The sequence below is a fragment of the Carex rostrata genome, chromosome 3 (genome assembly GCF_964058835.1).
Source record: "Carex rostrata chromosome 3, lpCarRost1.2, whole genome shotgun sequence".
Taxonomy (NCBI): domain Eukaryota; kingdom Viridiplantae; phylum Streptophyta; class Magnoliopsida; order Poales; family Cyperaceae; genus Carex; species Carex rostrata.
Window position 1 is genome coordinate 6,360,637 of NC_135920.1, and position 10,747 is coordinate 6,371,383.

The window sequence follows — 10,747 nt, forward strand, 5'->3', positions numbered from 1 at the left end:
AAAAGGTATAAATTCTCTCACAATATCAAAAAGGTATTGGCTTAACTAACATTTCTATAGCCATGGAGATCAAACCAGAAAATATTCTATTAATCAACACATATTACTCAACAAAAGCAGAAATATCCAAGTGGTGAAATCAAATGACACAATTACAACTATTGCCACATTATCCAACAAAAAACAAAGATTGCACATTTTACCATCTTCTAATGTATAAATTAAAGTGGAACAATTGGTGAATTTTATTTGTCACTGATCGTAGAAACATCAGTTTCTCTTTCCGAGTAAGAACTGCCAGGAACCGAAACAAGCAGATCCTCGTCATCTTCTTCCTTTCCATTTTCCTTGAGATAAAGGAAATATTAAAACAAAAATACATATGTCAGTAGGCAGCTATTCTTGAAACAATCAGTTCCTAAAATATTTTTGTTTCAAGGAATTAGGAATTAATAACTAAATTTTCTTCCCATGAAACTATTGAAAATTTCGTTGTTCATGTCATGCTTATAATCATATTTACGCAGTGGTTGGTCGTACCAATAATGTTTTTGGCATATTAGGAATTTATCAAGGAGATAAAAGGTAAAATGTTTTGATATAAGCCCAAGTGCCATTCTTTGGAATATCTGCAAGGAAAGAATCAGGTGTGTTTTGAAAATTTCAAACTAAATTAACTCAACACTTTACATTCCATAATTAAGCTGACACATATCTGGCTTGGAGGCTTAAGAGATATCTGGGTAAAAGGAATATACGAAAGAAGAAATCCCAAATACGGTAGAAATGCTGCCTGTGCAAGTTGAAGATCGAGTCCAAGATGGAGACCCAAAGTGCAGAAATTAGAAGGGTGGAAAGCAGGGAAGCAAGTGGAAGAGAGCTGATTGCAGCATGTGATATATATGGATTGTAAATTAGTTAATGCTTGCTGTGATAGGGTAAAGTGCTGTGCAATGATTATTGATGCCGGTAGACACTATCTTATCATTAAATTGGTTCTTTACAGGAAGGATTGAGTTTTATGGCGTATTTTGTGTTTTGCTCATTGTCTTAACTGAGTCAGGAGGGCTGGAGGATGTGAAATTGATTACGTTTTTTGTTGGTTGAGGGTCTGTATTTTAGGTTGTTTTGTATTTTATTTTTCTGTTTTTAATGGAATGTAACTGCTGCTTTTTCACATATACACTGACACAAGCAGCACAAGAAACATACATAACAATGATGGCACAACTAGGTGGTAAATTGTACAAATAGAAGCACGTTTACAGGGATCCTAGAACAAATCTAATCAAATTAAGAGCCCATCTAAATTTATGTCAGTTGCACTTTCCTCGACAATAAGAGTAGCTACAGACAATAAAAAGATGATCTTAAATCTAATTTAATTGTTTTGAGTACCTTGCTTGCATTCTTTAGAAGTTCTTTGGCTCTCTGCTTAATCAACTTCCTTTCATGACATTGAGCTTTAGTTACCTCATAATGACATGCAACACAAAGGGTTCTCAAGTTCTCCAGAGTGCACTCTCCTGCAATTTTCAAACCACTAAATCATGATTTAATATTATTAGAAAAAAGACATTAGGAAGAATTAAAAGGCATCTCACCTCCCCCTTGATAGACTGCTACTTTATGGTCTGCATGCCAAGAGTTCCCTTCAGTTGGTTCATTTGCTATTTTATTGAGGCTGCAGTGGAAGTAAAGCAGGTTTATAAAGGATATTGCAAAAATAATGTTCCAAAAGACTACTATTAATAAGCAAAAAAAAATAATATCAAATAATTATGGAGCTTTTGCGGTATAAAATTTTTACTTAACATTTTAAAATCAAGGGATCACTATATACAGGATAACAATACATTACTGGCAAATTATATTTGTTACATACCAGTTCAATTTCATGCTGATCAGCAACTTACATACCTTGGTTAACCAACAGTTTGATCTTGAGTCGCTTTGATAGATTTTTGGTTACCTGATTTTTGATGTGGTGTTTAACCCATTTTTATAGGATTTGTGAGAGGATTAAATGCAGCTTAACATTTATGTGCAGCCAAAAAAAACAATGTAAAAGTTGTATCATGCTGGTAACATACAGAACCTATTAGGTCAATTCCAGCATGTATGGTGCTATCTACATTTGAATATTAATTGTAAAAAGAAAAACACTTAACAGCTTCTTTTTGGCAGCTATATTAGGTGCAAACTGCTTGATATACTCGATCCGCCTCCTCACAGACAATGGTCTCAAGCATTTAACAAGTGAAGAACAATCCAACTTGCAATTATCACATATACCATGTTCTATTTGAAACAAAGCCTGCAAAAACCAATTCTCCATTGAAGAAAACTTAAAAACAATAGTTTGTTTCTTGGGCTAAACCCTATAATTACTGAAACATAGAAAAGAGAATAGAGGAGAAACAGCACATGTGCAGACCTGTCTAAGGGCACTTTGGCTGGTCCTTATTCGATACTCCTGAAAGCAGGTTAGGTTGCAGAATAGATCCTCAAAGTATTCAGGCGATTTTGCGAGCTTCCCACTAATAGAGAATATGATTTTAGTCTTTTACGTAAGGATAAACAAAATGAGAGATAACCATTGCTTGCAAGCAACATTTCAAGTGTGGTTTCTGTTTCAATTTAATTGGATCAGAGAACATAGAACTAGTTCACCTCCTGTTACTGAGATATTGCCTTCTTCTTGGACCAATATCATGCTAATTTGATAGAGCCACTAGGGCACACAATAAAAACACAACTGCGTTCTAAAGTTCAGCTAAACTAAATGATTTAGATAGAGATAATAACAATTCTGTTGATTATTTTCCATCAAGGAGGTTTCTATGGCAAGACTTTATGGTACTTGCTTTTTGTTAAAAGTATTTTGGAATCAGCGAGAAGATTGCTCTTTATTTGACGAAGAAAATCGTTTTTAAGTTAAAATATAGTGTATGAAGATAAATCATAAATGAGTCGAAGGACTTTTAAGTGAAGCTGCTTACTTGCAAGGCCTTTGGCAAAGCTTGCATAAAGGCTGTTCACCACCAATCCAAGCCTGAGTATATTCCCATTCCTTGCTGGGCCCACCGCATAAAATGACCTTCTTCCACTCGGCATTTTCTGGCAAGGAATTGCTTATATCAGTATGAGGTGTCACGCGCCTATTACTACCACCTTTTAATAATCCCTGACAAGGAAAAAGAAAAATGAACCAGCAGATTCAACATGTCATGAACTATTGCTAAAGGACCACTGGTCCGTTTTTAAGTATCCCAAGTAATTATGGTATTGTTTTCAACCATTTGCTCCATTTAGATTACGCTTATGTTGATTGTTATTTCTAGGCTTATGTACCTTCCTTTTTGCCATTTGTGTTAAGGTTCATATATCTGTATGTCATTTCTGTTTGCTAGGGAATGCAGAGCTGGTAAAATGTGAACTGATCCAGAAGACATGCTAACAGCCATCTGTTGGTGAGATCATTATCAAAGAGCCAGGTCCAGTGCTATCCAAACTCAAGCAGACCAGAAAACCCAACAACCACCAAAGATCAGCAGCCTCACAACACAAGAAAGAAAACCCAACTCATCAACATGACACCCATCCAAACTTGTAATCAGATCTCTCCAGGAAGTAACCAGGCACAACTTCAATCAATTTAGTCAGGCATGATCCTAGAATGGCCTAAATTCTAACCCAACAAACAGGAAGTAAACCAACCAAGAACCCCCAAAACCAAAAGGAGTTGAAACCCAAAACTGCCCAGATCTGTAACAAGTAACGAATTTAACTCAAAACCCAAAAATGATTTAACTGAAGTGAATACCTAGAATCCAAGGAAACCAAACCTGAAACAACCCTATCAAATTATCGAAGGTCCAAAACCAAAACACAATTCACCCAAACACAAGCAACCAACCTACCTGTTAACTGCAGTTAGGTCTGTAATTACAACAAAGACCATGTAAAGAAACCATACAAAGACAAGAGCAAAGGGCTCGATTGAGGTTAGAAAGGCACATACCTGGGAGGTATGGTTGATACTTTCTTTCAAGTAACACAGCTCAAAGCTTAAGGGAAGCTGTAATGGCTTTCCAAGGAGTTTGTTCCTTTCAATAGGCCTCAAATTACCCCACTCTGAAAGGAACTTCAGTAAAACATGGTGAAATTTAGTATCACTCTTTAAGAGGAGAGTAGTGATCAACCCTTTGACAGAAGAAATAGGGGACTCTAGTTCTTCAGGTCTTAAATTCTCATAAAGCGGCCGGGGCCTCGAATCTCTTTCAGGAATGCACACATACAGGTGAATCCGACCAGTGTGTTGGCTCACCTAAGGAGAACAAAATGCATTTAAAAAATACAGATATTTATGCAATTTTACGAAAATAATTGTTGTGTTGCACTAACTGTGGAAAAAAAGAATAAGATCTTTTTTACCTCAAAACGCAAGTACTCAGCACGAATATCACCTACTGCGTCAAGTTCCCCACACTCCGAAAAACTGGCACCCTCGGAATTACTAGTGCCTGCTGAAGACTTTATTCTCTACAGACATGATAAATGATTTATCAAATGGAAGGAATAACAGGTGAACCAACTTATGTATAAAAGGGCAAGTTGGAAGCATAACTTTATGGTACCACTATATGAGCTTTTCTTTAAAATGCATAATGGAGCCTATTATAGAGAAAAGAAAAGAACTAAGCTAAATGCTTACTTGTTTGGATTTTCTTGAAATACAGGATGACTCTCCGTCTAGTGAAGTAACTGAACCGCAATTTTCTACATTCACATCCATTTGAGCCTGCTCTCGCAAATGTGAGTCATGATCCTTGTCCTATCAGAAAATTTACCAATGACATACAGCAAGGAGAATATTTTAAGAGAAGTCGTTCTAATTATAGAACTGTTAGAGCATTGGTTTACGTATCATAGTCATTATTCATTTTATTCTTGTTGTTACATGTCATTTACTGATTGCTGACAAAGCAAGACCATGTTTAATGTGGAATTCACATTTGAGTTATTTAGTCAAGGAGTTGCAAGGCACTTGATGTGGAGTTCAAATATTAAATTGTCAACAGACATATTAATAGGATATCCAGAAGTTGGGTAGTGAGTTTTCACCATGACAATAAAGGGCACTGTACGGATAAGGAAATCTTCATTAATTTCTTTCTGGTCACTGAGCGTGGCTCCAGGTTCTTCAATTACTTGTAACCTAGATGCACTTGAAGTCTTCTTAGCTGCATAGCAAATAGAATACAATATAATAGAATCAAGCCAACTCCTGTAACAGTAGTAATGCTAAATCTTTATTGAAGTTGGTCCATTCATCTAATATGTTTATGTTTAAATAAAAATGCTTCAATTAACCTGTGCTGTCTAATTCTTCAGTTTGCATTTGATCATCACTGCCTCTACTAAAGCTAAACACATCATCAACCTGACAAAATATATTAAAATGATGATGTGTTAAAGCACTAATGAAAGCACTACACAAAAATCTAATAAGAAATTTTCAATCAGAATAGTGAGCGCCAAAAGTATTGATCACCTCAAACTCGTTTATAGCATCCTTTTTGCCATTCATGACAGAAGAAACAGAGAACAAATTCTTGTTTAGTCTCGGCCAATTCAATTCATCTGCTGTCCCCTGCCAGATTAATTTGGAAAAAAAAAAGAAATGCAACTATCGTAAATGAAAATCATTGCTTCCGTCATACTTATTATGGTGATAGTGAGTTGCATCTACCTTTGCACAAAAAATGTATATGTTCACCGCATTCTTTTGACCACGTCTATGAGCTCTATCCTCAGCCTAAAAGTTAGATTTGAAAGACTTTACCTTAGTCCTGGGAGAAGCCCACAAGATGGCGCATAAAGTATTTAAAACACAAAACAAATTCTACAGAAGAAATTAGGAAACAAAAGCACCTGTAACAAATCTGAAGCAGTCTTGGGCAGCTCAAGAAAGATGACATTTCGAGCCGATGAAAAGTCTAGACCAACACCTCCAGCTGTTATTCCAATTATTGCAACTTTAACCTGATCAATCAGAAATCAAACATATTTCAACCAAAAAAGTAGAAGCAAGACTCAGTTGCCGCATGACAATGATAATAGAAGTCGAAGACAACCTATTATGGGTTACTTTTCATGTCCAGACATGCTGCTAGCACAATTAATTGATCTGTTTAGTACTAAACTCTCCATCACAACCAAACATTACAGCTATATGCTTGGTTTAATTATTGATTGTACTATTTTTAAGTTATGGATTTAATATATTTCTTTATGTTTTTGTTTGGAATTAATCCAAAACCTCAGTATTGTTCAAAAATGGGATTCGTGTCAGCAGGTATGGCTAGAAGGTACTACATAGATTTGATATCTACAATAAGTATTTTCATTAACAAACACTAGAAGGTTTTAACCTCTGAAGATGAACGAAAAGATTCAACAGCATTTTGCCTTTCTCTTGGAGTTGTGCTTCCATCAATTCGGACAAATTTGATCCCATTGTTAGAGATAGATGCCTGAAAAAATATACGGTCAGCAGCTCACATAGATTTCAATGACAACACATGTTAAGAATCACTCCCACCTAACAGAAATCAAATACAAAATAGCCAAGGTCACTAAAAGAAATGCTACCTGTATGCCGTCTAGCACCTTCAAATGGTGGCCAAAAATAATTGTCTTCTGAGGACCATACTGCATGTCAACATCAACATCACTATCTGGTTCTTCGCTTGTAATACAATTATTAGAAAACCATTCACTAAAGCCAGAGAGCTTCGCAATACCAATTTCTTGGGGGGACAGATCCTTTAGCAATTTCTTGCAACCATTACCTGTGTAAGAAATAGCAAAGTAAAAGATAAATATAAGAACTGCATTATAGCGAAAGTATGTACATAAAGGTTTTTTAGCTCAGTCTTGAGTATTGGCCAATATATTGCGGCAACAGTGCGCCAATAATGATCGTCCCTACTGCCTATGTTATGTGTTCATATACAAGGCTACAAATCATTGTAATATCTAGCATTTAATGTGCTTAAAATTCAAAATATTCAGTTATACCTAACTAGAAAGGTTTAGGGTTACCTCCTTGAGCATCAACTTGGTCTAACCCCTCACAATGAGTATTTGGGTGTTGGGAATAGCATATATCTGACCTTCTCTCTTTACATGCTGTGCTTGCTAGTTGAATATCAGCAGCCTTAAGCTTTAACCTAATAATTTGTCGACGCTTCGGTGGCAGCTGATCTAGCACATGCTCTTTTAGGCGCCTTATCTGTTAAAAAGGATCATGCAATTTGTAAGATCGCCAGAACTAAAATTGATACCAACAGTCCGTTGAAAAAATAAAATATGATTGTACAATGTCAATGACAAACCATGAGTGTTTGTCTAAGCAAGACATTTAACTCAGATAGTCGAGTGCCCTTTGAGAAATCCTGAACATGATAAGATTTGGATAACAACATATTAGTAAAAAATATTTAAATACTAAATCAAGTATGACATACTTGAGGAAATAATTTCCTAAACCTGGTATAACTTTCCTTGAGAGCCTTTGACGGCTCCCAACAAGCAATAGTTCTTTGCAAATTCATACTTGTTGCTTCCAAGCAACTGCGGCCTAAATATGGAAATTAGAGAAAACACTCAGTACAATAGATCTGGAAGTATTCAAATTGCTCAACAAAAGATTTAATTTGACTCACCATAATATGTTAATTTGATGATAAATATCATAAGGCCTGTATCACCTAGAAGAAAAAAAGCATTATTACTGCAGATGATATTAAACCTCATTGCAACATATAACATAATAGTATCGAATTCATGTTACAGAATCATAAAGTGTTTTTTTTAAGGATAGATAAGACAGAATTTACAAGGAGAAAAAGAGTAGGAAGGGGGGAGAGAGAGAGAGCAAAAAAAATGTTATGTTCCTTACAACCTTGACAAGGAAGGTGTGCCAGAGAGCAAAACAATACGCTTGATTGTTGAAGCCAGTTCAAGAATTGTTTTTGTCTACCAAAGAGAAAAAGAACGACCAATTAGTTAACTTATAATATAAAACAATTGACATAGGTTAAATTTCAAGCGATGGAACTACTGTAAGAAATGTGATACAAATTCCCCACAACACTGACAAATGAAAAAACAAAATGGCAAAAAATTACAGATCCATGTACCTCATCCTTCTCTGCCTTCTTTTTAGTGCAACGAATGTTGTGGGATTCATCAATGATCATGAGGGCCCAGTTCTTGTCAATCATACTTTTTTTAAGTCGACTCAGCATTCTGTATGAAATAATAACCACTTTCGGGCAGTGCTCTAGATAGTGTAGACTATTTTGATGCCCAAAAACTGGGGAAACACAGTTATTAATTAGATCAACAGAAGATACTCAAAAGAAGATTCTTGATAATAATTTTGTAACATGGTGATTTTTTATGTACCAAGATGAATATCATTAGGAAGAAAAATGGGAATCCAGCGCTCCAACTCCTCGGCCCATGAGTACCGCAGTACAGCTGGACAGACGATTAATATTGAGCCTTCACTCCTGAAGCAACAAGCAATTGTGATTGCCTGCATTATGGATTACAGCAGGACACCAAATCTAGTTAAAAAGTATTCAACTTTTCCTCTGAACAAGCCCAATTGTGCTCTACAAAAGATAGTTTCCAGTAAATGACTTAATGATCAATTCCTTTCTGGTTTCTGGAATTTAATTAATCCTTTTAAAAGATACCTTTATTCGAAAATAGAAAAAAAAAATGTACTTTTAGAATCAATGAACAAACAACAGATTCCAAGTATCACTTGGAAGCATGCGAGCATTAGAAGCAAAAGGAGAAAAACATGCCCACAGTACAGAACCAAAGAAAAGACCAATACAGTATCAGAATTAACACGCTTTGCAAATCACTCACCTGTAGTGTCTTTCCAAGTCCCATCTCATCTGCAATAAGGCAACGACCACCTCTTCTGAGACCAAACCTCACACCTTCGAGCTGAAAAGGTAATAGTGCATTGCGCAAAGATGGTGGTATGTTACTGAGTAGATCTTCGACCTGTTCATCAGTACAATGACCCTCCATCAAAGGAATCCAACTGGTGCCTATACATGGCGCAAACTTTTGAACAACCAAGCGAGTTTTGTATGGTATATCTTGAATCTTGATCTGGCGAAGCTTCTTGAGGCACTTGAAGACCTGGTCGTAGTCAGAGAGCTTGAAGATAGATGAGAGACGGCCATTCTGACTTTGAGTAAGGGAAAATGGCACGACCTGATAAAAAAAACATGTTGCTAGAAGAGTTTAATGTGCTCTATCTAATGCGTACATAATAAGGAAAGGATTTGGCAAAGCATTGTCTATTTTTTTTTTGTAAAGACCTCCAGAGTACTATAAAGTAGTTGGTACCTTGGTTAACAATTTTACCTTCACCTTTGTTCCCATTATTTTACAACATGAACTTAATAAAATGTACCAGTTGGAAACTTCTAAACATAAAAAGAATTTGGCAAAGAAGATACAGGTAAATTGTGAAAATTACAGTTTATAAATGTAATTTAGAAAACAGATAAGATTGCTAATGAAAAGCAAGGGCTAGCTCCCCTCGAATAAAGAACCCTCGGAATTGGTCAAGAGAGATTAATTTTTAGCAACACATAGACAACCACATAGAAAAAAAAAAAAAATTCTCCCAATGGCATATTACAAGAAAGGACTCCTTTTGCACAGAACAAGCTCTCAAATCTCTATTGCTATTGCAAGACAAAAGTGGGGAATTTTTCTGCAAAATAGAAAAAGAGAATTAGAGGCAAACCGAAAGGAGACAGTTCTCAATGGTTCTAAGGCATTCAGTCTCCCCAGGGAAAGGCGACTCATCCAAGGGCTCAGGAGAGACCGAGAACTCATCAGGCGAGCATATCTCTAACACTACACTGAAACCAGGCAATGGTGGTGGAGGAGGTGGAGGAGGTGGAGGAGGTGGAGGAGGTGGAGGAGGAGGCTTCTGGGCCGGAGGAGGGGCAGGAGCAATCTTTGGGCACTTGAAGAGTCTCCACACGTCTGGTTGTTGGCTGGACTCGGCGGCGCGCTTCCGCCTCTCAAGGGCCGCGAGACGGTTGGCCTCCGCCCTCCGCCGCTGTTCCTCTGTGATCTCCATTATAAATGTAACAGAAATGAGTGTAACAGAGATAACTTTCGCGGACTAGGTTTCTATTCCGGACGAGGGTTTGGGAGCGACCGTGGAATGGAAAATGGGCGGGAAGAGTACGAGGCGGAGCTGTCAGCCGCTGAAACGGAACTTTACGGAGGGCGTTAGAAAAAGTAAAACATAGTCCAGTTCTTTCGAAAAAAATAAATAAATTAGGTCTTTTGGGCAATTACTACGCAAGCAAATTTGGGTCGGACGCCATACGGACTCAAATTGAGTTTGATGGTTTGTCTGTCTGATCCGTATAAGATTAGATTCGGGTATATATTGATGTGCACGACTATTGAAGCAATACATACGAATCTCAAAACAGATCAGATGGATAGGAGACATGATAAAGCAATAAAGAAGAGAGATGAAAATAATACACGTACGCCCGATTTTTTTTTTAAATAGAATTAATGAAAATTGATTCGTTGAAACAAGTCTTGTTTGGTTTGATTTTCCAAAATTAGCCTCTACCGATCCCTAGTATCGGTGGAGCAAAAAAAATCAATTCTA

The 10,747-nt window shown here is 36.7% G+C and overlaps 1 protein-coding gene across 2 annotated transcripts; it reads right to left on the reverse strand.

Moving 5' to 3' along the window:
- Positions 1-27: 27 nt before the first annotated feature.
- On the reverse strand, positions 28-10,346 carry LOC144551157 (SNF2 domain-containing protein / helicase domain-containing protein / HNH endonuclease domain-containing protein). Of its 2 annotated transcripts, XM_078299006.1 has the most exons (25): positions 9,854-10,345; positions 8,956-9,312; positions 8,479-8,611; positions 8,211-8,386; positions 7,973-8,046; positions 7,734-7,769; positions 7,558-7,648; positions 7,404-7,463; positions 7,111-7,300; positions 6,658-6,857; positions 6,438-6,539; positions 5,938-6,048; positions 5,756-5,821; positions 5,558-5,656; positions 5,377-5,446; positions 5,128-5,246; positions 4,718-4,837; positions 4,438-4,545; positions 4,025-4,330; positions 3,003-3,187; positions 2,438-2,540; positions 2,172-2,317; positions 1,605-1,684; positions 1,399-1,526; positions 28-347 (listed from the first exon to the last, which is right to left on the reverse strand). In XM_078299006.1, the coding sequence occupies exons 1-25, from the start codon at positions 10,193-10,195 to the stop codon at positions 246-248; spliced, it is 3,504 nt and encodes a 1,167-aa protein (XP_078155132.1). In that variant the 5' UTR covers positions 10,196-10,345; the 3' UTR covers positions 28-245. The 2 variants fall into 2 exon arrangements, with proteins under 2 accessions (XP_078155132.1, XP_078155133.1); XM_078299007.1 differs by lacking the exon at positions 28-347 and having other exon boundaries at positions 1,398-1,543; positions 9,854-10,346.
- Between the last annotated feature and the right edge of the window lie 401 nt (positions 10,347-10,747).